The sequence below is a fragment of the Penicillium psychrofluorescens genome (assembly GCF_964197705.1).
Source record: "Penicillium psychrofluorescens genome assembly, chromosome: 6".
Taxonomy (NCBI): Eukaryota; Fungi; Ascomycota; class Eurotiomycetes; order Eurotiales; family Aspergillaceae; genus Penicillium; species Penicillium psychrofluorescens.
This window is the reverse complement of record NC_133444.1, coordinates 1,902,908-1,927,210: the sequence shown is the minus strand read 5'-3', so window position 1 is coordinate 1,927,210 and position 24,303 is coordinate 1,902,908. Positions and strand designations below refer to the sequence as shown.

Here is a 24,303-nt window from a genome sequence, read left to right as displayed (position 1 = left end):
CCGCCTGAGCTGCTTATCTTATCGGGTGGATCTAACTATACCGGAGTGGATTCAATCATTACTATAATTGTTGGTATTGTATGAGGCAAAGCGAGCGAAAGAAGTACATGGCAAAGAAGGTCCAGAGGATGTAGGTAGGTAGGTAGGTAGGTAGGTAGTTATACCTCGGCTCCCAAGAAAAGCCACTTGCTGCTGACATCGGCCCCGGTGGTCCAGGGCTCCAGCGTCGTCAGGCTGAACCCGCACCATCCCAGGTTCCGGACCAGCTCCATTTCGGTTGCATGTTCTGAACGACTGACGCAGGCGACAATTTGGGAGCACCCAAAGCTCGACATTCCCGCCAGTTCAAAGAGCGCGATCAGCCCCGACTTGAGGCCCTGCCCCAGTGCATTCTCCTCCAGGAATACGAATAGCGTCCTCTCGCCATCCGTTCCGGTCACGAATCCCCGAAAGATCGCATCCGCAAAGTAGTCCCATACTTCAATCCATTTCAGGACCCGGTCATGATGCTGGATGCCGTTAAACGCATCCATCCCCAGTGACTCCTGTCGCGCGAAACTCCCCTCACCAAGGAATGTCGCGGTCAGTTTGTCACAGAAGAGCCTCTCACACTCTTCCGGGATGGTATACGCTGCCTCCCCTTTGGACCCTGGCCAGTGGTTGCGAGGCCAGCTGCTCTCCGCGCCGGAGGCGGGGAGCTCAAGGGGAGGTCTTCGAAGCGGTGATTTAGACCCTGAGGGGACCTCAGGGATACCACTGTACTCCTGTATTTAAGGCATGAGTACACAGGAGACAGAGAGAGAGAGAGAGAGAGAGAACATGTGTGTGTGGTGCTTACCGGCCCCCAGCGTAGTGCAGTAGTGGAAGCCGTGGACCTTGGTGGTTGACGGCTCCACGGTGTAGCAGCTGGCAAGAATGCTAGTCTGAGAGTCCTGCTCGAGGGATCGATGCAGTTGATGATTACTACTGTGATTACTGATGTAATTCGCCATGGTGGTCAACGGGTGCCGGGAAACTCTTCTTGACGGGTAGTGGAAAAGATGGGCTTTAGTGATGAGCAGTAACTTGAGAAAGCGGGTTCGGTCACAGTTGTTGGAGATGTGGGCAGTTGGGACGATGGAGAGAGATGCTGAGAGGGAGACGGAGGAGGCGGAGGAGGAAAGCGTCTCTTTCTGCGGGAAGTCACCTGACTCCACACGTGCACCCGAAATAACTAAAGGAAAAGGGAACTACGTCCATTTATGCGAGTACGTACCCACGGGGTCTACAGGTGGAGGAAGAATAATTCTATAGCAGTCACATTGCGAGCGGCTCTATTACAAATACATATAATGCTTTCTTCCTTTCTTCCGGGTCCGAGAAATCCTTGCCGAAGAGAGCTCAAGAAAAGAGAAGAGACCAGAGATAGATGCATCATCGAAGGGCAGAATCATTCACAGCTCGCGATAGTCACTGGGCCGCACTCTTCGATTCCGAGCCTGGTGGCGCTGTGGATTCACAGGCTGGCGGAAGTAGGGTGAGTCATCTTCCCGAGAATATGGACCCCCAAAGGCCGTCCGTTGTTGGTTGGAGAAATTATTGACGCCCGGTCCCTGAAAGCCGGGATTGGGGGCCATCGCACCGGGTCCCTGCGCCATCGGAAACATCGGCATCGACCCGTCGCCATTGTACATGTTGGGAAATCCATTCGGCATGGAGCCATCGCCAAACATCCCGGCCGGAAGGGGATTAAAGGGCATGTTCATCGGGTTCCACCCGGGGGCCATGCCATTGGCAAACATCGGGTTCATGAATCCCATCGCATCATTCCCAAACCCTGGTCCGGAAAAGGGTACAGGGGGCATGCCTTGCATTCCCATGGGACCAAACGGCATCTGGGGATTGAAGGGCATCTGAGCAGCATTTGTGGCTCCCTCTGGTACCGAAGCATCAGCATTCGGCGCATCAGGTTCTCCATCTCCGGCCTTCTGCTTCTTGGCCACGTTTCCGGGGCTCGACCTTCCCGTATCACGCTGGGCTGGCTCATCCTCTGCTGGTCTCTTCTTCGATTGGGTCGGCGCACTTTCAGAGGCTTGGGTGGGCGGTGGCTCTCTGGATACTGGGGACCCTTGGGCCGCAGCGTCAGGGCCTTCGTTGGCTAACAAGCCATCCTGGCCAGCAGACTGCTTTTCCTTCTCTTTCTTTGCATCGGCCTTCTCAGCTTCGAACGCCTTGATGTTGGAGACGGCCTCGTCATCCGGGGTGAGATTATCGAGGAGGACACCTTCCGTTCCACACCCCGGGCAAACAAAGTCACTTTCAATCAAGGCATTTGTGATACAATCATTGCAATAGGTCCTCTGGCAGCATGGTGTTTTTGTCGGCTCTAAGAACATCCTCTTGTCAATGGGACACTCCAGACCTCGCGCCTGCAGTGCCTTGCTTTCCTCCGCTGCAGCCGCCTCCGCTGCCGCCGCCGCAGATGCCTTGGCCTTTTCCTGGTACAGTTCCCAAGCGGCCTTATCCGGTCTTGCAACGACAAAATCCCCATCGGCATTGACCATGACCCCCGTGTTCCTCGAGTCATCAGCGGAGCCATCCGGGGCCAATGATTCTGGTTTCTCGACTTTGGTTTGAAGTGAGCGCGGGATACCTGTGGAGCGCTTGACTCGGTATTTGCCGTCGAACTTGGGGTCGTTGTTGGTCGGGCATGCTTGAATCCAATGACCTGATTGATTCCCGCGGTTAGTGACCTGCTGTCTTTCAACCACGAGAGATCCAACGTACCTTTTTCTCTGCACCGGTAGCAAAGATACCCGGGAGGTGGAGGGTGATCTGGGATATTGACTGGTTTGCCTCTGCCACGCCCAAATGGTACTGGAGTCGCACTAGGATTCAATGTTAGTATCTAACGAGGTTTGACCCATCGAGTGAGGTGCTCATACTTGGCCATTTCCTGTTGCTGCTCTTTCCATTGACTGGCCTGCAGGTTGAAAAGGGCATTGATTTTCTCTTCTTCCGTCTGTGCATTGTTGAGTTCCAGCACGTTGTTGCTGACGCCGCCACCACCCGAGGCCGATCGTCCAACCGCGGACGGTTCATTGCGGGCATTGCGAGCATTGACAGGCATTTTGCCCGAGACATAACGAGCAGCGCCACCCTTGCCCGGACGCGCGGCAGGCAGCCGGCGGGCGATCACGGACGTCGACCGAGGGATAATGGTGGTGTCGTCGTCGTACTCTAGAAGGGAGACAGTGGTCAGTCGTTTTCCAGCCGGAGGAAGAACAGGTAGAGACATACCCTCCCCAGTGTCCTCATTGTAGATGGACAGCTCAAAGTCAGATCCATCGCCCAATCTACTCTGGCTGATGATCTCTCTTTTGAGCTCAAAGACCGAAATACCAGTGCCATCGAACGTGACTCTTGAGGGTTCCTTTTGGGATTTGAATTTGAAATGAACAGATGATGACATTGTATTCAACTGTGTGTGTGATGGGATGCCCAGGAGGGGATGCAATTAGACCAAGACTTGGGAACACCACAGTGACAGAAATACAAGCAGTAATCAAGGTAGGGAAGACAAGAAAGAGAAAGAGAAGGGGAGAAAATGGCTGATTGCCCGGGGATCACAGAAGGGAAGTCAGAAAATCCGACCAATCAGTCGGACTTGCTCAGGGGCGGGTTTGAGGAAAGACGAAAAAGGGACAAGGGGAATTGATAGTGGTGTCTCTATCGACGCGGATGCTCGAGATCATAGATTGAAAATTATCTTTCTTTCTCTGTTTGTTTTCCTCTTGGAGTGTTGAACGGCCGAGTGTTCAAATCACTGCATACACAAATGAAGATCAAGGAGTAACGAGCACAACTGTCGAAAGAAGTGCGGCCGTCACAAGGAGAAGAGACCTGTTGTAGTCCGATCGTTCGACTTTTTCGCTTTGGAGAGCCTCCTCACACCCTGACCAGCAACTACACCAGATCGGAACGACCCTTGCCGAGACTGTACCGACCGACCACGCGGGTCGTGGGGAGGAGGGGGGGGGGGGGGGGAGATGAGAGACCGGGAGATGAAACCGGGGGATGAAACCGGGAGATGAGAGACCAAAGGAGGTCACGTCGGGCTCGTCAAGTTTCTGAATGACAACAGTCAGTGATGACTGTGATAGGACCGGGATGCGACAAAGGGGCTGTGGTTAGCGAGCAGGCCTTGGGGGTTGGGGAGAGTAAGAAGATGAGGAGGGAAAGAGAGAAGAAGTGGCGGGAAGGAAGAGAGCGGAACGCTGAGTCAAGCCTCCACCGCCTACCCTACCGCCTGGTTGTCTATGCAAAATGAACGATCTATCTCTACCTGGGTACCTTTCTATCTAACTACCTGTACACTCCACGTTCGCTCTCACTGGTCAGCCTCAAATTGACGAACCAGGAACCCATCCGCCTGAAGATAATCCTTAACCTGGCTCACGGTATACTCTCCTCGGTGAAACTGGCAAGTGGTCAATAACGATCGTCCATTTCAAGACCTTGGGTTGAGAGATCACTTACCATACCTGCCCCCAGGGCTGCGTCCGTCGTTGTCTTCCGGAACACCTCGGCAAAGTGCCCGGGGTTCCCTGCCCCGCTGGAAGCAATGACGGGGATCTTGATCGCGGCCTTGACGTCGTTGATCAATTCTAGGTCGAACCCACTGTTGCTCCCGTCCTTGTCAATGCAGTTCAGCAGAATTTCTCCGGCTCCCATGGCCTCAACCGCCTGCACCAGCTGTCGCACGTCCATGTCGCGGGTTTCCCGTCCGCCCTTTACCGTGCACTGGTACCAGCAATAGCTTTGCCCCGCAGCATTGGGATGCACGGTTTTGAGGGTATGATGGTGGGTGTGCTCGGGTCGGTCCACGTAGACCCGTTTCGGATCGACACTCACCACCACGGCCTGCTTTCCATAGGCGTTGGAGATCGTCTCAATCGCTGTTTGGCCGCTGAGCTTTTCGCCGGCGCTGTAGTAATCTTCGGCAGCAAAAACCGCGTCCGAGCCAATGCTGACCTTGTCAGCACCGGACTTGAAATACATGGTGGCCACATCCAGAGCGGAGACGTGAGTACCATCCGTATCCACGGCGTCTTTGATTCCTCCACCAATCGTCAGGGGCACGAAGACGGTCTCCGATGTCCTCCGCAGGATTTCCAACATGGGCGTGTCGGCGAGTGGGCAGTTGCGGAAAGAGGTTATGTTCAGGAAAGTGACCTCGTCCGCTCCTTGCTCGTAATACTTCTTGGCCATGTCGACGGGCTTTCCCAGATTTCGGACCTGGCCACCAGCGTCCATTTCACTCTTCTCACGCACATCGTATTGGTCACCTTTGGTGACGACCAGATCGCCCGAGTCATTCGTTCGTACATCAAGACAGGCAATAACTCTGCGAGTCAGCCCGTCCTCTCCTTTGCCCACAACCATGTCCGGAGAGAGCAAATGGTCTTTATCGCTGTTTAAGAATGCACGGATGACACGCAGCCCAGCCTGGCCGCTCTTCTCGGGGTGGAATTGTGTTGCGAAGATATTGTCTCGGGCAATGGCGCCGATGAACTCCTCCTCGCCGTAAGTGGCCGTGGCGACCGACCATCCATCACTCTCAAGACTGCCCGATTCGTAGAGAGCTGCGTAAGAATGAACGTAGTAGTATTTGCTTGTCGGCCGCAATCCATAGAAACTCCGCTCCGTTGAACCTCCGAAGTGGGTGTTCATGGCCGAGTTCCAACCAATGTGTGGCACGCTCTTGGTGCTATCATTAAACTGCCGCATGCGCGTCGGAATCAAGCCCAGTCCGGGGACATCGGTGTCTTCCTCTGAGCCTTGGAAGAGCGCCTGTAGGCCAACGCAAATACCCATGAAGGGTTTTCCCGCATCGATATGCTGTCGGATTGGTTCCAAATACCCTCCTTTGTTGAGCTGCGAAAGACAATGGCCGAAGTGACCGACGCCGGGGAGGATCAGTTTCTACAAGGGACGATTTTAGCAGCAGCGACCTAGGATTCGGATATGGGGGAGTTACTCACCTCGGCATTCTTCACGTCATCGGGAGATTTAATCCATTCGACTTCGTAGCCGACCTGATTGATGGCATTGACCAAGGAACGGATGTTCCCGGCCACGTAGTCGAGCAAGTGCACGGTAGGCATGGCGACAGACAGTCAAGCTTGCGAGGACAAAGAAAGAAGAATGAGTGATTGAGTGATTGCGACAAGGGCCCCGCCAACGCTGAGTCATTCCGATCTATAACTATGCCTTTTTTTTTTTTCCTGCTGGGCAGGCTACACGGGAGGAAAGAAAATTTATCCATTATTTGTTCTAGTTGATGGTCTTCTCTCCAGTATCCTGTAAATAGATGAGTCCGTTGGAGGGCTGCCAGTTGTCAAATTAGCAGAGCATCGAGCAGCGGTTAGTGGGAGATAGCTACCGGACTGAACTGTCGCAGGCGGACACCGGCAGCTTCGAGAATCGCGGCACTCTAGACCACGAGATTAGCGGATGGAATAAATGGATATATATATAGGAATCTCGTGGCGCGTACATCTCGGTCCATATTGTAGCTTTGAGAGTAAACCACCTCGGAGATGCCCACTTGGGCGAGCTTGACGGTGCAGGTCAAACAGGGACATCTAGGGCGGAAAGATCAGTCAGGCATGGAACGCATGGCAGCTGGAACAGCAGGACAGACGTGTCACAATATAGAATGGCTCCCTCCCGAATCCGTTCGCGACCCGCCTCGAGCAGCGCGTTCTCCTCGGCGTGGATACACAGACAGGTCGACAGGCCCACGCCGCCTCCATCTCCGCGGTTGCACCTCGGACCTGCAAGTAATATGATGAGACAAAAGAATAGGGCCAAGGGTCATTGTTTCGTACATCCACCCTCATTGCAGTTCGTGAGGTGTCGCGGAGTCCCATTATATCCGGTGCTGATCACTCGCCGTTCCCGAACCAGCACACAGCCGACCCGTCTTTTCATGCAATTGCTCCGTTGGGCCGCCAAAGAGGCCAGCTGCATGAAATATTGATCCCAGTTTGGACGCAGTCGTTGCTCATCGGCGAGTTCGAGGGCCTGGAGGGCGTGGTGCAGTTCCTGGAGGGAGGATGAGGAATTGAACAGACGTACCTGGGCTCGATCGGTAAGATAGACCCGGCCGATGTCCCTCGCGTACAGGTGACGGTCGTTCCAGATCACAAACTTTTCCAGGTCGGGTGGATCCAGCTGTCTTCTTCGGCAGCGGTCGGCGAAGCGCTTCCACCGCAGGCTCACGGGAGCGTCGACACTCACGAGGAGAAAGAAGGGACGTAGAAGGAAGCGGTCGAGGGTGTTGCCATCGGCAATATCGGTGGTGACCCAGCGTTCCTGCCATCGCTTGGTCGCGAATTCAAGCAGGGTATCGGCGTCTTCGAAGACCAGGTCTGCGGATTGGGCATCGCTCCTCTTGCGGATCTGCGAGGCCTGTAGGCGGAGGTCATCGTCGGGCTCGTCGGCGATGCGATGGTGGCGTTTGGAGGCGAGCTCAAGGAGCTGAAAGCCTTGGACCTGAATCAAGTATTCGGCAATGGCATGTTTGCCGGCGCAGATACCGCCACATAAGCCAATGAGCATGGTGCAGTCTGTAGGTAGGTTGTGAGGGAGAGAAAACGCGGACGACGCGTCGGTGGATCTAGGTGGGGGTGATAAGCAGATAACCGAGAGAAGTAGGTACTATTCGGCACTATTAGGCTAGTATGTAGGTCCATCGGAACTGTTATAGGGAATAAAATAGTACTGGGTATACCCTGGTAGTATACTAGGTAAAGTCCCTGGTGTATCCTAACCATGTAGGTAAGTCCTAGATCTGGTGATAGGCCACACGCTCAGCTGATCGGCCCTTCTGACATCACCTCTTCTTCTTCTCTTCTTCTCTCCTTGTCTCCTTCTCTCCCATCACCACTCCCGCGCCCACCAGAATGCAGTACGCACCCTTTGCCTCCGATATCGAGCTCCCTTTTTACACGGCCCTCGCTTCCCACAAGATCAACCATGACAAGCTAGACGATTCTGCCCGCACCCTGCGGGGTCTCTATGAGATCCGCTCCACGGACCCCGCCAATGCTTCATGTCGCATGCAGATCCATGGAAATTCTCTGACCAGCGACGAGTAAGTGTCATGTCCTCTGCGCGGTCCCCCGCTGACACTCGAGATATAGCGTGCCCGCGGGCTGCTACCGGGCCGAGGGCATGATCCGAAATGTCAACACCGTCGAGGAGTATCGGAACATGGACAAGTCGCAGATGCTACATCAGGCTGGCCAGACGGTAGACACCCCTTCCCCCGTACCTCGGACTGGCCTGCTGACACAGGGATGCAACAGATTTGGGATGCCATCAACGATGCGACAATCTACTCTTGCCCCTCCCTGCTATCGTCATTTGTGATCCTGTCATTCGCCGACCTCAAAAGCTACAAATTTCACTACTGGTTTGCGTTTCCGGCAATCCATTCAGATCCCCCGTGGGTTCCCATCGAATCCACGCTTTCCCAGGCGGGCCCGTCACGCCAAGGCACGGAAACAAGCCTCACCACTGGAACGTATCTGTCTTCACAGGAGAGTGCATCCCTGGTAGATGCCGTTCAGACCTGGTGCTATGGAGTCGATGCCCGGCAGCAAGGTTTTTTCCTAGCACGAAGGCGGAAGAGCTCCGCCTCAGGAACCAAGGCGACACAAGGAGACGCCTCTCCAGCAGATTGCACCTGGGCGATAGCGGCACTGTCGGAGTACGAAAATCATTTCTTTACCGGCGCTAAATTTGAGGACAGCTATGTGTGCTTTGCGGACCCATCAAATTATGAGAATGCACCCGGGTGGATGCTGCGGAACCTTCTGGTTGTCGTCCAACATCGGTGGAAGTTGAAAAAAGTGCAAATCTTACGGTACCGCGATGTGCAGTCAAAGCGGGACCAGGGCCGCAGCATCGTCTTACAACTGGAATCCCGTTCGGAGCCAGGCACCGACGATGCGAAGCCCACGCAGAGCACGGGGCCGTTGCCGAAGGTGACAGGCTGGGAGCGTAATCCCGCTGGCAAATTGTCCGGGAGAATGGTCAATCTGACGGAATACATGGATCCAAAAAGGTACGGGCCTAAAATGGATGCAACTAACTGCAATAGTGATTGCTGACTCTGTTTGTGTCCATCTCCAGGCTGGCTGATCAATCGGTCGATCTGAACCTGAAGCTCATGAAATGGCGAATCAGCCCGGCGCTGGATCTAGACAAGATCAAGCATACTAAATGCCTCTTACTCGGGGCTGGCACCCTCGGTAGCTACGTCGCTCGGAATCTAATGGTATGAGAACTAGAATTCGGCTGGGCTTATCATCGGGAGCGCTAACAATCGAGTCTCCAGGGCTGGGGTGTAAAGAAAATCACATTTGTGGACAAAGGAACCGTGTCATTTTCCAATCCCGTTCGACAACCACTCTTCAATTTTGACGACTGCTTGAACGGTGGCGCGCAGAAGGCGCATCGAGCATCCCAGGCCCTGACAGAGATCTACCCCGGGGTAGATACCGTGGGGCATGTCCTCTCCGTGCCTATGGCTGGTCATCCGATAGTAGATGAAGGCGAGACGCGCGCAAATTTCGACACCCTCAAAAGCCTGGTCGAGGAGCACGATGCCATCTTCCTGCTCATGGATACCCGAGAGTCACGCTGGTTACCCACTGTGATGGGCAGAGCAGCCGGGAAGATCGTGATGAATGCGGCATTGGGATTTGATTCTTTTGTCGTGATGCGGCATGGCATCGGCGGAGGTGAGGGTGAGATCGCCGACCTCGGTTGCTATTTCTGCAACGACGTCGTGGCTCCAGTCAATGTGAGGCCTCCCCAAAGATGTTCATTGAGTAGTGCATGATTGACAGAAGGCAAAAACAGTCGATTAAGGACCAGACGCTTGATCAGCAGTGTACCGTCACCCGTCCTGGCGTGGCTGCCATAGCATCTGCGTTGCTGGTCGAATTGCTCGTGTCGGTCCTGCAGCACCCCAAAGGGCCTGCGGCGCCGGCCACCTCAACCTCGAAGGACGAAGTCGAGAGTCACCCTCTTGGGCTTGTGCCTCATCAAATACGAGGATTCCTCTCCACATTTGAGAACATGTCGGTCACTGGCAGGAGTTACAGTAGCTGCAGCGCCTGCTCCGACAAGATCATCAATGCATATAGGGAGCACGGTTGGGACTTCGTGAAAAATGCCCTCAACGAACCCGGCTATGTGGAGGAACTAAGCGGGCTTAAGGAGGTATATAAACCTCGATTCCTGACCATTTCTCAAATACTGACAAATGTTGAAAGGTTCATGAGAAAGCGGAAGCCGCGCTAGCCAACGTTGAGTGGGACGAAGAGTCTGAGAATGAGGGCGTTGAGATTCTGTAGGCACCATTGTGTCGATTCCCAGTCTTGCGTGACGATGCTGTCGGTCTTTGGGTGGGTGTACTTGCTGATGGTTCCCAAGGGTGCTTGTGTCTTGTTTTATTGCTTTTAGGATTTTCGCTCCAGGCCCACGAAATACGCCTCCTTTGATTCCTGCTGACCACTTTAGCCATGATCATCCGGTGGAATAGAGCAAGCAAGGCACATACACTGCGAGAGGACTCGGGCTTGAGCCGATGGACCCTTTGGAACAGTTCCCGCAGCTGCTTCTCCAATTCCTTGTCTTCTCCCCCTTGGTAAAACTTGCAGACAAAATGTCCGCCCGTCCTCAAGACATCCGAGCTGAAGCGTAAGGCAGCATGGCAGAGGTCCTTCTCGAGTCAGCAAATGCAGAGTCGCGACAGGCAATTGGAAGCTTACCATACTCCCAGCATGATCCCTGAAACTCACGCCGCTGGTATTCATCATCCTATAGGGATTACTTAGACTTCGTTTCCAGAAACCAGAAGTCTGGTGCCAGGGAGCAGACATATCGCTGAGAACCACATCCACCGGTCTTTCCAGGGTGGGAGTCTCTTGTATTGTATCTCCTTCCGCCTGTCCTGATTCTGCCGTGGTGAAGGCTGAGAATTCCGAACCTCCTGTGTCCTCCAAGCTGTTTCGCGGGCGCGGCCGGCCCCTGGTAGGGCTACGCAAGAAGTCCCGAATATACTCCTGCACCTCGGGGGAAAGAAAGTTGCCTTGTATTGTCGATACGCCCTTGGGAGGTTGGGCCGGGATGATGTCGACCCCAAGAACTCGGCCGTGCGGTTGAGTGCGATTCACGGCCACCTGGCCGACCTTTCAGCAATCTTTGCTTTTGTTTTTAGCGGAATATTAAACACACCTGAGACCAAGACCCTGGCGCATAGCCCTGCAGAATGTTTTAGTGAGATGGAGACTCCATAGCGACGTCTCTCATACCAAGTCCACCACTGTCTGCCCCCCTCGGAAGATCCGGTATTTCTCGTCAATCTATTGCAAAGACGATGTCAAAACAGGCGTATTGCTGTGAGGGATGGATCAGTGGTTAATACCTGCAGCAGTTTGAATGCAGCGCGACTTTTCAGGCCTTGCACTGCGGCCTCTTTCGTAAAGCGATCCTGCTGCTGACGAGCCTGCCAGCGCTTGGACGAGGAATGCCTAGCCTGGATCGGGAGCCAGAGGCGACATGCATTCCAGCCGGGGGGACGAATTGGAGGCGGCAGCAGCAGCATCGAGGGTCGTCAAGAGGGAGTTGACGGAGTGATTGAGGAGGAAGAGTTTCTGCCGGCAGAATAGTGAGTGACTTACTAACTGAACTAAATGTCTGTACCATGCACGACGTGGGATTCATATTATTATTACTATTCTTCTTCTCATCGTTTCCGGTCTCGTTTCAACGGCGAAAACCCCACCGGTGCGCCAAATCCAAGCCCTCGAGACCCGCTGGTCGCAGGGACCACCGATGTCCCCAGGGCGAGCTTGCGCCCAGGCTTTCGGGTCTCGAGCTCGTCCTCCTCCTCGTCACCAAACAGACTCCGATCTCGTTGAGCGCCCAACTTGCGCTTCTTGAGTTTCACCACCCCATTTTCCGTCGGCGGATCGGGGAGCTCGTCGTTGAAATCTCGGGTCTGCACCGGACCACCCGCGCGGCTGGTCGGTTTCTTTGCTTCCTTGCGAGATGCGGTCAGTATATACTTGCCTTCGTCGGCCGCGGATCTTTGCTCCAGATTCTTGGTGGAGGTAACGGGGGCTGCGGCGCGCTTTTGACGCGGGCTGCTCGCATGATCTTTGGCAATTGATATCTGCGATTCATCTGCAGATAGGTGGATCTCGTCCGCCTCGGCTACAGAACTGTTTGGAGAACCTGACGGTGCCCCAGTGCGGTTGAGAAATGGAGTAATGGAAAATGCGGATTTGTCGCCCGGCAACACCAGGGGTCTCTTCACTTTTTCTTGTACCCGAACCGCTCCGGGGGTGGCAATGGTCATGGCAGCAGGGTAATCTGGGGCAGCCCGCTGCAGGGGCATTGTCCGAGATCGCGAATCGGAGGCGTCCTCCGCCTCCATTCTCATGCTGCGCCGGTGCTGCAAGTCTTCCTGGGCCTCTTGTAACTTGGTCTTGGTCGACCGCAACTGTCTCTTCAGGCTCTCAATTTTGCCTTCTAGTACTGCTCGCTGACTCTCCCACCCTTGCTGGCGGCTATCTCGATCCTGCTGATGTTGAGCACGCGCTCCGACTGCCAGCTCGCTGCGCAATTCCTCGGCGCGTGTGGAGACATTGGCAAGCTCCTCTGCTTGCTGGGATGCCTTAGTCTGCGTGCGCCCGTGGGCATGCCTTTCTTTTTCGAGTTCGACTTCGAGTGAATTGAACTGTCGCTCCAGTTCGCGTTTTTCCGCAACGAGGGCTTGATAGGATGAGTTCTGCACCTGCAGCCGTTCGACTTCGGCCCGAAGCGCGGCCGCCTCTCGTAACAGACGCTGTTTCTCTGAGAGAGCTGTACTATAGCCTGTCGAATTGTGGTTGAGGTTTGAGATCTCTCTCTGTTGGGGGTCAGAAACGTGGACGTTGCACTGGGTGAGCCACTTACTTGAAGTCTTTCTATCTCCGTGGACGAGGCTTGCATGTGATGATCGAGTCGTTCAATTTCCATGCACGCTTCACCGAGCTGCTGGCAGGTGTCGGACTCTGCCTTGGCCAGCCGGAGAGCCTGTTCATTGGCCTGGTCCAACTGCGAGCGCAGGGCGTCCCGCTCGAACTGAAGCAACAAATGCTCCATGCGCCGCACGCGATCTCGCTCGGCATCCAGCAGACGCGCCGATGCTGCGGCGGCCTTTTCGTAGTCTCTCTCCAGACCGGCACTCTGGAGGGCCATCTGGTGTAGCTGGTCAATGATGGACATGGTTGGTTGTTGTTCCCTCATTGATTGGTTCCGCGTCGCGTCCAGACATAGTTACAGCTTGGGGTGGTTACATAAGCGATGCTACGTAATCCCGACTGGACACCTGGCACAGATCACTCAAGTGCACTTCCTTCCACCACTACTTCCTTCTTCCCTCCTTCTCGCAATTGACCCCCCGGCTGTCACCATGAAGCTCTGGACAGCGTGGCTCTTTCTTCTCTCCATCGTGTCTGTGGTCGCCCAGTCCTCCTCCGATGCCAAATTGGAGAAATTCCAGGCCCTGTCTCACTCCGGTCCCGTCGAATTGGACGCCGCTGCCTTTGACGAACTGACGTCCAAGCCTCGCGATTACTATGCCGCCGTTATTTTGACCGCGCGGGATGTCCGCTATGGCTGTGCTATGTGTCGTGAATTCCAGCCCGAATGGGAGTTGATCTCCCGAAGCTGGAATCGAGGCGACAAGCCCGATGGTCTGAACGTGGTCTTTGGGACCCTGGATTTCGATCAGGGTAGGATGGTTTTCCAGAAGGTGCGCACAGAGACTCGGTCCCTCCCCTTCTTCTCTCGCTAACGAGAGCAGCTCATGCTTCAATCGGCGCCCGTCCTCCTCTTGTTTCCTCCCACCAGCGGTCCTTTCGCCAAGGTTGAGGAGGGTCCCCTCCGATTCGACTTCACTGGGTACGTTTGTCTCCTGAATCGGTAGTCTTCAAGTTATCCCGCTCACCCATTCTCTTCCCTTTCCACAGTCCTCTCACCGCCGACCAGTTGTACTCGTGGATCAACCGTCACCTTCCAGAAGGACCCAAGCCACCATTGGTTCGGCCCGTCAATTACATGCGAATTGTCTCTGCTGTCACCATCCTAATGGGAGTAGTTACTTTGTTCACGGTGCTCTCACCGTACGTGCTACCAGTGGTTCAGAACCGGAATCTGTGGGCGGCCGTCAGTTTGATCGCTATTCTGCTGTTCACCAGTGGCCAGATGTTCAATCATATCCGGAAGGTGCCTTATGTCGCAGGCGATGGCCGAGGCGGCATCAGCTATTTTGCTGGTGGATTTCAGAACCAGTACGGCATGGAAACCCAAATCGTGGCTGCAATGTGTAAGTGGATTCTCTCTCTTGTCAATTGGTCGCGTTGCTGACAATGAATGTCGACGTAGACGCCGTTCTGTCCTTTGCTACCATTGCGCTGGCCGTGAAGGTGCCGCAGATGGAGGATGTCAAGGGGCAACAGTTGGCCGTGTTGATCTGGGGAGGCGTGCTGTTTGGGATGTATAGCTTCCTACTCAGCGTGTTCAAGACCAAGAACGGCGGCTACCCGTTCTTCCTGCCTCCGTTCTAGGCTCCGCTGACATGGTTGCTGGGCCGCTCTGCTTGGCTTGATAGAACCCTCGGTCGGAGCTGTGACGAGACTACAATGCATGGATGGATGTTCCTTGATCTGCCGTAAAGAGAGAGAGAGAGAGAGAAGGGGAGATCTATATATCCCCGTAGCGAGTAGAGTAATCGGTCTGTGAATCTAGAGATCTCTAGATCTACACATACTACATGTGTAGACGGGACATACTTCTGGGCCCACACCCACATCTGTCCTTTTCTGCCCCTCGCTCGTCCTCTCGCTAAACCAACCCAATAAATAAACAAAACCAACGCTTTCCAGGCCATGTCTGGCCCAGGCGAAGTGGGCCAGGTCCTGGCATCGTCCGCCACCGGCACTACCTTTTTGGTTATGATCCAACTGGCGTCGAGAATCTTCACCTTCGCCTCCAACCAGGTGATCTTGCGAACCCTACCACCAGCCGTGCTGGGCATCGCAGCTCAACTGGAGCTCTACCAGCTGTCCATTCTGTATTTTTCGCGGGAAAGCATCCGCTTGGCCATTCAAAGACAGCCCCTGGCTGAGTGGTTGCCACCCAACCAGCCAATCTCTGCTCAACGCGTCAACAGAGCAGCAACGCCATCCACCAAACAGTCGGATGCCTCCCAGTCCGTGGTGAACGTGTCTTACTTGAGCATCGCTCTCGGAATACCGTCATGTCTCGCGCTTACGATGCTCTATCGGCATTTTGGATCCATGGAGGTCTCCCAGACACCCTTCTTCTATCCTAGTGTGCTCATCACCGGGGTTGCATCGTTCATGGAACTCGGCGTAGAGCCATTCTTCGCCGTGGTACAGCAGCGCATGCTGTATGAGAAAAGAGCCGCCGTCGAAATGCCAGCAGCTTTCATCAAGAGTCTCGTCGTCTGCTCGGCTTTTATCTATGCTGGGCAAGTCAATTGTGATGTCGGGGTCTTGCCCTTTGCCCTTGGCTATTTGGTTTATTCAATGGCCCTTATCTGCGGCTATTCTCTGGCCATGTTCAAAGAAGCGAACGAGGGCCAGTTTTCATTTCTTCTCACTCGTGTAAAATCCGGGTATGTGGGATGGTGGACGTACATGTGTATGCTCAAGACGTGGGAGGACCGTGCTGACTATAAATAGAGATCCATCGAAGTATTACCTGCGTCGGTTTTCTCGCCAGCTCACATCGCTAGCCGCCAGCGTGTTCTTCCAGTCACTTGTCAAGCACCTCCTGACGCAGGGTGATTCGATGATACTTGCAGCCATGTCTAATCTGGAGGACCAAGGCATATATGCGTTTGCGTCCAACTATGGCGGTCTCGTTGCCCGGATTATATTCCAACCACTGGAGGAAAGCAGCCGAAACCTGTTCTCGACCCTCCTCACCAACGATGACACCGGAACCCGAAGAGTGACCCACGTCCGTGCTGCCAAAGTTCACCTCTTAGACATTCTTTACGTGTATCAGCTGTTGTCAATCGTGCTCTTTCCTCTAGGTCCAGTGATGGTCCCACAGTTGCTTCGCTTCGTGGGAGGCCGTCAATGGACGTCATCCAAGGTCGGGGATTTGCTTTCCCTTTTCTGTTACTATATCCCCTTCGTGGCATTCAACGGAATCACAGAAGCATTTGTGTCCTCTGCGGCCAACTCCCGGGAGATCCGGAAACAAACAGCCTGGATGGGTGCCTTTTCTGCCTGTTATGCCGTGGCGGCCTACATTTTCCTAGAGATGGGTGATCTGGGAGCGTATGGCCTGGTCCTAGCCAACATTGTGAACATGGCGGTCCGGACACTGTGGAGCTACCTCTTCATCAAGTCCTATCTCGAACGAAATGGCGATGGCCTGCATCTCAAGGAAGCTGGCATTCAGCCGGGCTGTTACATCGTCGCGGTCACAGCGATGGCCATATCGGCCCAACAGAGACTGTCGAGACCGGAAAGCGGATTCATCCAGGCAACTGCATTCAGTGGTATATATGCGCTTCTAGTGTAAGTCAAGTCTATCAGACAGTTTCTTTGGCTAGTACCTGACCATACAGCAGGATCTATATAGAAAGGCGATATGTGATGAGGCAGGTGAGGAGATTACGCCAGATCCTGACGTCGCGAGCAAAAGGCAGTAAGAGAGAATAATAGACAAGCAGAAATCAATCCTCAAAAACAATCTTCGTGGCTGTTTTGTCCGTGTCAACGTCCTTGAAGAATGCACCGTAGGCATCATGTTGCTTCTTCTTCACAGTGGTCCCGAACTTGAGCAAGGCTTCGGGTACCTCTTGCTTGGCGGCCTTGAGGACATTGATCAAACTGTTCACTCGTCAGCCTTCGATCGAAAGAGAAGGGAAGTTTAAAAAAAAGGAGCCACTCACCCGCCAGACAGTGCCTTGTCAGTTTCAGTGAACAACGTGATCGCATGGCCTTCTGCGCCAGCACGCCCGGTTCTTCCAAAAAATCAGCACAAAGCGTCTACAAAGCTTATACAAGGAAGACATACCTTCCAATCCGGTGAACATAGTCCTCGACCGTGAGAGGAAAAGTCACATTGACCACCAACTTCACGGCGGGAATGTCAAGACCGCGCGCCGCGACATCGGTTGCAACGAGCACGGTGGCAGCCCCGGTTTTAAATGCGTCCAGATTTCGAAAGCGCTCCCCTTGGCCCAGATCCCCGTGGATCCCTGCGACCTTGAACCCCTTGGCTTTGACGAGCCGCTCCACTCTCATGGCCTCTTTCTTGTACAGACAGAAGACCAGCACCTTTTCAGGAGAATTACTACCTCTCTGGGACCGATTCAGAATTTGGATCAGCCGATTCTCCTTATCATGGTGATTGACGACTTCGACCTCTTGCTTGATCCTCGTATTCGCGCGGGGGTCGGCGGAAGGATCTCCGCCGATGGTAACGGTCACCGGCGAGGACATGAAACCTGCCGCGAGGTCCCGAACTGACCGAGGCCAAGTGGCTGTAAACATGACAGTCTGCCTTCTCGAGACAGGCATGGGCTGGATGATATCCTTGATGTCCTGCTCGAACCCTTTATCAAGCATGCGATCGGCCTCGTCCAGAACAAGGTATTTGACCTTCCCAAGACTAAGAGAGCCATCACTTTGAAGGTCCTTTAAACGTCCAGGAGTGGCAACTACGATGGCCGCTGATTTGAGAGCTTCGCGCTGTTCATCCTTCCTGACGCCGCCGTATACACACGCCACGCCAGCCTGGGCGGGCTCAGCAAACTTGACAAGCTGGTCATAAATTTGCATGGCAAGCTCACGAGTAGGAGATATGATCACCGCGGTCGGCTGGTAGGGGTTTTTGCTTCGTTTCGAGTCCGAAATTTTCTTGAGACACGGCAAACCGAATGCCAGGGTCTTGCCGCTGCCAGTCTCGGCAATACCGATCACATCACGACCGGCAAAGAGTAGGGGCCAGGTGGTAGACTGAATGGGAGTTGGCGACTTGAACGACTTCAATGGGCCGTATAGATCGCTGTCGCAGGCGGGCAGGTATTCGAACGAAGTGATTGGGCGAAGGTTTAGGGCCTCGGGCAATGGATCGGTCACTTTGATCGTATGTTGCGCATGGAATTGGTCAATCTCGGACTGTGCAATCGCACTGAGCGCCGGCGCTTGTTCGTACGATGCAGAAACCACATTTCCTTCCGGGGCGTCTTTCTTGGAAGATTTCGAATGCTTCTCTGACTTTGACTTCTTCTTGGGTCGCGAGTCCGTGGACTCGACGTGATGAGATCGCTTAGCCATGACCACCGATCAACCGAAGAGAGGAAGGAACAAATTATTACTCGCGGCGGATGGACGTTTTTTGGAAGGCGAGGGGGGCAAAACAAAAAAAAAAAAAAGGGAAAAAGGACCCGCGATACTGCCTAGTCTCACCGCTCTCACCTAGGCTACGAAGTCCCCAGGTAGGGAACACAATAATGCATAACGATAATCAAGAGAGAATCAATCGTCTACGTCTCTCATCTCAGTCATGAAGTATTCATTGCTTGGTGATATCAAAAGAATGCATTGAACATCAATGTCGGGTGCAATAGGACTCCTCAACACAGTCAAACAGACACTCCGAAATCCACCTTCTCAATCTACTCCAAACCGTAGGAACTGATCATGTCGGCCAGGCGCGAGGCCTCTTCCGAGTAGTTGATAGCTTTGGCTGAGGAGACTTGATATCGAACACTACACGCAGGTCAGTATTCCACACTTGATGCATCAGGAGATTTTTGCCTACCGTTGCTGTTCGCCAAAGGTGTCGATCTTGGCTCGGCATCGGAAATTCCACGTGCGGCAGTTGGCTTCTTTGAAGAATTCTCCGAAAGCTGGGCTTTCCTCTTGGCGGAGTTCCATCAGATGGTCGGCTGAAGTGCCCATGATCATCCTCCCCACCTCGTCAAAGCAGCTGAGAAAGAGCTGGCCGGTGTGGTCACTCACGCTGATGGGCATGATGTAGCGATATTCGGGTCGAGGATGCGCCTTCTCGCACATCTCACAACGCCACTGGCCGGGATCGAGCTCAGTCACCTTCTTGTTGCAGCCTTCGGAAAGGCAAGCGGGGTAGCACCAAGTACTATCTTGCTTGATGTAGATCACGGTGGCTTTCAGCGAGAAGTAATCCACTTGGTCAGACATGCCCAGCTGTTCCTCACGGACTTGTGCAATTGTCTTGAAGTGATCAGGCCGGGCCGAGGAGTTCGATGCATTGGAGACGGACGCATGGGAGGTGAAGTTCTCTGCTCGGCCCTGGGCATCATACCACCCTTTGAGTCGGTGGGCCTCTTCAATGTCCGGGTCCACGGTCATGGACCCCGAGCTCAGCAGGCTGAGGCTCCTTCCTCCAAAATCGGAGACCTTGACGCCTTTGAAGGCAACGACAGACTCAGGTGGCGTGCTGAAGTTGTTTGCCGTTGCACCCCATACCGTCAAACGAACAGAAAAGCCCGTGTTGTCCACCAGGGTCAGCTCGCGCTTGTCATAGGGTTTTTTGGTCGACTTGGACGTGATCTGCGTGGTCTCCGCAACATCCTTCAAGACTCCGATGACATCCGTAGTCGTATCCTTTTCAACGGATTGAAGATCGCCGATTGTGGTGAAGTTAAACCGGATCTGCGGAACATCGTTCTGCTCCTCCGCCTAAGGTAAACTGTTAATAACATATCACCGAGCCCTGCAACAAGGATGAGTCTTACCTTCTCGACAATGGTGTCTCTCTCGAAGGTGAGTTCATAGTCATTGTTGAGGTTGGTGAACTGCTTCTTGGCAATCTGCACACGGCAGGGGCTAGAAATGTAATAAACGCTGCCTTCCTGGAAGAGATCGAAAAGCATATCGCACTGGTCATTGAAACCAGTCGCGCGTATTTCACCACTGTCATCCAGGAGATTGACACTGAACAGTTTACCCTCGCCGTTCTTGTTGTGCCATGTTTTGATATTTGATTTGCTCGTGCAACGAGCCTTGATCGTCCATTTATTTGAGTATGGGGAAATAGCCTCGATGGGGTAGATGGTTGCGTGGGCCGATGCGGACGGGCCTCGCATAGGCTGCTCTCGAGCCGTTGGCTGTGCTTGTGCGCCTGAAATGCGGGAGCCATAAAACCCATTCGTGGAGATGGTGGTCGGCTGGGCCTTGGCCTCCTCCTCGGCCTTGGTCTCGAGAGGCTTGGGATCTCCAATCTTCTCCATCTCGCCGAGTTCCTTGAGAACCTCGAAGTCCAAGATAATGAGGATTCTGCATGACATGAGCTTGGTGGGCAGTGATTCAGTGGGATAATACTGACCTCTTGCCTTTGACCTGATTGGACTGGAAGGATTTGAGTCGGACAAAGCATCCCTTACGAAGGGTTCCATCCGCCACGAGGGGGTTCACTTCTGTTCGTACTGTCAACACAATCAATCCACCTTTACACCAGCCAGATCTCCTGACATACGGGTGGCGAGCATAGTCTGGATGTAGTTCGCGATGTCGCTAAAGACGGCCCTGTAGCGCTCCTGGTTTTGCTGCGGAGGCAACGGCTTGACCTGGACACATTGGACAATCGGCTCGTGAACCTGAGGCTGGGATTCGTCGAAAATCGCGCTGTGTGCAAGCGGTCAGCCGATGGCTCTTCTCGATCTTGATGGGGGGGAAACCAACGCCAGAGCACCCACGGTGATGTGGGATGCGGCGTCTGAAGCCATGATGGGGAAGGGTATAGAATCCTGGGGAAGAGTTGAACAGTCAAGACCCGCAGACGACGACAAGAGGTGGAGGGGAGGGGAGAGAAGGAGCGGGTTGGAGAGAAAACAGCACGACGCGTGTGTCGCGTTAAGTGCTGACTGAGGTTGGTGCCTGAGGCCGAGACAGTCGGTTCCCCACTACTGATAACTACAGTTGTTGCTCATTCCTTTCTTCTCTTCACCTACCACCCCCACCTCCCGAATAATCATCCAACATGGCTTCGTGTGCCCATGCTGGCGCTGCCGGTTCGTAAACTCTTTTTCATTCAATCTTTCCAGTCAGCCCCATTCACTGACTTGCTGGCCAGATCTAAATCCACCGGGGCCCTCCCAGGCAGTGTACCGAGAGGACTGTACCCAATGTTTCGACTCCATTGTACGTTCCCCTGTGCACTGTGCTTGCTTCATCTGTCTGACCTGCATATCCTCAAGGATGACGAGTCCGGTTTGAATGTGTGTCTCCATTGTTTCAATGGTGGGTGTGCTGGGGATAGGGACCATGCTCTTCTTCATTATCAACGTTCGGGTCACACTCTGGCGTTCAACATCCGAAGAACACCAAAGAAAGTCAAGGTATGGCAACCGTGCGATTCGAGGGCGATCATTGACATAACTACCTTCACAGCGGGATGAGCCACCACCAAAGATCTCGAAGCTTGCAATCGCCGCGGAGACGGAGGAGGATCGATATGACATCGTGACATCTGTAGTGTGCTATTCATGCCCCCAGAAAGATGTCGACAAGACGAGTGGTAAACTCCCCGTCGTTATTGAGGGGGTCATGAACGCGATGACCTTCTCGAAGAGAGAAGAGGTCAAAGCCTGGGAGCAGGAGTTTGTGCCTTGTGAACATACCCTTTGCCTGGTCCAACAGGACATCGAGGATCCTGACGCCAAAGGTATCACTAGCTATTATATCGGCATGGAGACAGTGACTGACATCCGTATGCTGCAGATTCCAGTCATTGCTCGACGTGCGACTTAGCAGAAAATCTCTGGCTGTGTCTCGAATGTGGGAACGTAGGCTGTGGCCGAAGCCAGTTTGGTGGTAGTCAGGGCAACTCACACGCTCTTTCACATGCAGACGCGACTCATCATGCCGTTGCTGTCAAACTCGGATCGATCACTGCAGAAGGCTCGGCTGATATATTTTGCTATCAATGCAACGAGGAGAGGATTGATCCAGAACTCGCAGCGCATCTTGCCCATTGGGGAATCTATCTAGCAGGCCGGGAGAAAACCGAGAAAAGCCTAATGGAAATGCAAGTGGAACACAACTTACAGTGGGAATTTTCTATGACTACTGATGACGGCCGCGAGCTTGTCCCAGTCTTTGGGCCTGGTTTTACAGGACTACGCAACCTTGGTAACAGCTGTTATTTGTCCAGTATCGTGCAATGCGTGTTGTCAGTTTCAGGATTCCAGGAGCGATACTATCGCCCCACTGAGGAACCGCCTGTCAGTCAGACCCCGGCACATGACCTGGAAACACAAATGAGGAAGCTCGCGGACGGCATTCTCTCGGGTCGGTACTCTCACCCCGATTCACGTGTTGTTGCGTCGCCAGATTCGCCTGAGGTTCCTCACCAAAAAGGCCTAGCACCAACTATGTTCAAGTATCTCGTTGGCCAGGGTCACGAAGAGTTTGCCACAATGAGACAGCAGGATGCGTTTGAGTTTCTTCTCCATTTATTCAAAGCAGTCAGCATGTCCAAACATCCTGCTGGACTTGTCAATCCAGTGCAGCATTTTCGCTTCGAGGTGGAACAACGACTTCAATGTTTGGCGTGCAAGAAGGTCCGATATAAAATCGATGAACAAGACAACCTTTCTATTGCGGTGCCCGCGCGTCGTATCTCTCCTTCCAATGAAATGAATCAATTCGAATCTGTGACTTTGGCCGAGTGTCTCGAAATCTTCACCGCAGAAGAAATCGTTGAGCTCAGCTGTCCTGGATGTGGTAGCCAGGATGGGTTTTCTAAACGATCTTCCTTCAAATCGTTGCCGCAAGAACTGGCAGTCAACGCTCGTCGCTTTGAGCTGGTCAATTGGGTTCCCACCAAACTGGATATTCCTGTTCTAGTGGATGATGAGCCATTGGATTTTGGGCCCTACCTTGCTAGTGAGCGTGATGCAAGTGAGGAGCTATTGCCGGATGTCACGGAATCGGCAGCATTTGTCCCTGATTCTGCCATTCTTGAGCAACTCTTGGCTATGGGGTTCCCTTCTGTGAGGTGCGAGAAGGCTCTGCACGCGACCGGCAATTGTGATTCCGATGCTGCCATGAATTGGCTCTTTGCGCATATGGAGGATCCGGACATCGACGAGCCGCAGGCCCTGGGCAACCCATCCGGTGGGTTTACCGAGCCAGATATGGCAAAAATTGCCCAGTTGGGGGAAATGGGCATTGAGGCACCTCATGCTCGAAAAGCATTGGCAGCGACAGATGGCGATGTCAATAGGGCACTGGATTGGGTTTTCAGTCATCCCGATGATGCGATGGAAGACAACATCGAGGGTAGTGGTGGTGATGACTCTCATCATATTACGACTGGGTATGACACCATACCAGCTCGCTATCGTTTGCAGTCGATAGTATGCCACAAAGGGACATCTGTTCATGCAGGGTGAGTTTCCTTCGGCCTGCTTTTTCTCCTTTCTGTCTATGCTAACATTGATCAGGCATTATGTGGCCTTCATTCGGAAATCATTTCCAGGTCAAAGTGAACTTTCGTGGGTGTTGTTCAACGATGAAAAGGTCGTGAAGTACGAGGGCATAGACGACATGAAGAAAACTGCCTATATGTACTTCTTCACGCGAGTCTAGGATATTGTGGGGGATCCTTTGTGCTCCTATTGGGGGGAGGCCGGGTCTTACTAGCTACGAAGCTAAGGAGGCTAACTCCATAGGGAGAGAATTAGAGCTTTAATAGACTAGTTTAGACGATCAAATGGCTCCCTACTCTTATAAGACGCAAATCCCTCTGCTTAAGCAACCCGCTTCGTAGCTTTAGCGCTTTTGCTTTTGCTTTTTTTTTTTTTTTTTTTTTTTTCCCTATAGGTTACAAACTATTACAAACTACGAATTTCCTAGCGAAGAAGTGCTACGTTATATATTGCCAGTTTAGATCCTTTAATAAGCCAGTCGGATGCTCTCTTATAATTGTTCAATCAATTTAGATACAGCCGCTATGTGGGAGTGCTGTCAGGCAGGCCTGACAGCCGAGGGAATGACTCCCAGAGCCCAAAGAAGTAATCCCGTAGTGCCTGGTTTGAACCAGAGCACGTGACCACAGTAGAATAAAATAATGATGACAAAGGAAAACAAAAGGAGAGAGGTGACCGTCTTCCCCCGATCCCCACGATCCAACTGCCCACAAGTCCTCGCCTTATTATTGTTC

The 24,303-nt window shown here is 53.4% G+C and overlaps 11 protein-coding genes across 11 annotated transcripts; 4 read left to right on the top strand and 7 right to left on the bottom strand.

Moving 5' to 3' along the window:
* Positions 1-158: 158 nt before the first annotated feature.
* Positions 159-992, bottom strand: PFLUO_LOCUS9208 (uncharacterized protein; the record flags this gene model as incomplete). Its single annotated transcript, XM_073787013.1, has 2 exons — positions 159-733; positions 839-992. 2 exons carry the CDS (start codon positions 990-992, stop codon positions 159-161), a joined length of 729 nt encoding a protein of 242 aa, XP_073643210.1.
* Positions 993-1,433: 441 nt separating this feature from the next.
* PFLUO_LOCUS9207 (Protein mpe1) lies at positions 1,434-3,451 on the bottom strand (the record flags this gene model as incomplete). Its single annotated transcript, XM_073787012.1, has 4 exons — positions 1,434-2,707; positions 2,767-2,867; positions 2,925-3,219; positions 3,280-3,451. 4 exons carry the CDS (start codon positions 3,449-3,451, stop codon positions 1,434-1,436), a joined length of 1,842 nt encoding a protein of 613 aa, XP_073643209.1.
* Positions 3,452-4,369: 918 nt separating this feature from the next.
* On the bottom strand, positions 4,370-6,146 carry PFLUO_LOCUS9206 (Histidine biosynthesis bifunctional protein hisB; the record flags this gene model as incomplete). The annotated part of the gene is made up of 3 exons (XM_073787010.1): positions 4,370-4,459; positions 4,519-5,964; positions 6,024-6,146. 3 exons carry the CDS (start codon positions 6,144-6,146, stop codon positions 4,370-4,372), a joined length of 1,659 nt encoding a protein of 552 aa, XP_073643208.1.
* A 169-nt stretch (positions 6,147-6,315) lies between these two features.
* Positions 6,316-7,605, bottom strand: PFLUO_LOCUS9205 (Deoxycytidine monophosphate (dCMP) deaminase; the record flags this gene model as incomplete). Its single annotated transcript, XM_073787009.1, has 5 exons — positions 6,316-6,369; positions 6,425-6,475; positions 6,539-6,626; positions 6,686-6,818; positions 6,873-7,605. 5 exons carry the CDS (start codon positions 7,603-7,605, stop codon positions 6,316-6,318), a joined length of 1,059 nt encoding a protein of 352 aa, XP_073643207.1.
* Positions 7,606-7,949: 344 nt separating this feature from the next.
* Positions 7,950-10,412, top strand: PFLUO_LOCUS9204 (Autophagy protein 7; the record flags this gene model as incomplete). Its single annotated transcript, XM_073787008.1, has 7 exons — positions 7,950-8,140; positions 8,190-8,298; positions 8,355-9,115; positions 9,184-9,328; positions 9,389-9,856; positions 9,916-10,278; positions 10,332-10,412. 7 exons carry the CDS (start codon positions 7,950-7,952, stop codon positions 10,410-10,412), a joined length of 2,118 nt encoding a protein of 705 aa, XP_073643206.1.
* A 1,394-nt stretch (positions 10,413-11,806) lies between these two features.
* On the bottom strand, positions 11,807-13,332 carry PFLUO_LOCUS9203 (uncharacterized protein; the record flags this gene model as incomplete). Its single annotated transcript, XM_073787007.1, has 2 exons — positions 11,807-12,973; positions 13,021-13,332. The coding sequence occupies 2 exons, from the start codon at positions 13,330-13,332 to the stop codon at positions 11,807-11,809; spliced, it is 1,479 nt and encodes a 492-aa protein (XP_073643205.1).
* A 187-nt stretch (positions 13,333-13,519) lies between these two features.
* On the top strand, positions 13,520-14,675 carry PFLUO_LOCUS9202 (oligosaccharyl transferase subunit ost3/OST6; the record flags this gene model as incomplete). Its single annotated transcript, XM_073787006.1, has 4 exons — positions 13,520-13,861; positions 13,913-14,010; positions 14,079-14,434; positions 14,494-14,675. 4 exons carry the CDS (start codon positions 13,520-13,522, stop codon positions 14,673-14,675), a joined length of 978 nt encoding a protein of 325 aa, XP_073643204.1.
* A 321-nt stretch (positions 14,676-14,996) lies between these two features.
* Positions 14,997-16,668, top strand: PFLUO_LOCUS9201 (Oligosaccharide translocation protein rft1; the record flags this gene model as incomplete). Its single annotated transcript, XM_073787005.1, has 2 exons — positions 14,997-15,748; positions 15,816-16,668. The coding sequence occupies 2 exons, from the start codon at positions 14,997-14,999 to the stop codon at positions 16,666-16,668; spliced, it is 1,605 nt and encodes a 534-aa protein (XP_073643203.1).
* Positions 16,669-16,822: 154 nt separating this feature from the next.
* PFLUO_LOCUS9200 (RNA-dependent ATPase) lies at positions 16,823-18,431 on the bottom strand (the record flags this gene model as incomplete). The annotated part of the gene is made up of 3 exons (XM_073787004.1): positions 16,823-16,979; positions 17,042-17,113; positions 17,167-18,431. The coding sequence occupies 3 exons, from the start codon at positions 18,429-18,431 to the stop codon at positions 16,823-16,825; spliced, it is 1,494 nt and encodes a 497-aa protein (XP_073643202.1).
* Positions 18,432-18,772: 341 nt separating this feature from the next.
* PFLUO_LOCUS9199 (Replication factor A protein 1) lies at positions 18,773-20,863 on the bottom strand (the record flags this gene model as incomplete). Its single annotated transcript, XM_073787003.1, has 6 exons — positions 18,773-18,866; positions 18,919-19,817; positions 19,874-20,414; positions 20,464-20,554; positions 20,614-20,762; positions 20,820-20,863. 6 exons carry the CDS (start codon positions 20,861-20,863, stop codon positions 18,773-18,775), a joined length of 1,818 nt encoding a protein of 605 aa, XP_073643201.1.
* Positions 20,864-21,374: 511 nt separating this feature from the next.
* On the top strand, positions 21,375-23,729 carry PFLUO_LOCUS9198 (ubiquitin C-terminal hydrolase Ubp14; the record flags this gene model as incomplete). Its single annotated transcript, XM_073787002.1, has 4 exons — positions 21,375-21,377; positions 21,528-21,801; positions 22,320-23,529; positions 23,585-23,729. 4 exons carry the CDS (start codon positions 21,375-21,377, stop codon positions 23,727-23,729), a joined length of 1,632 nt encoding a protein of 543 aa, XP_073643200.1.
* Positions 23,730-24,303: the final 574 nt, after the last annotated feature.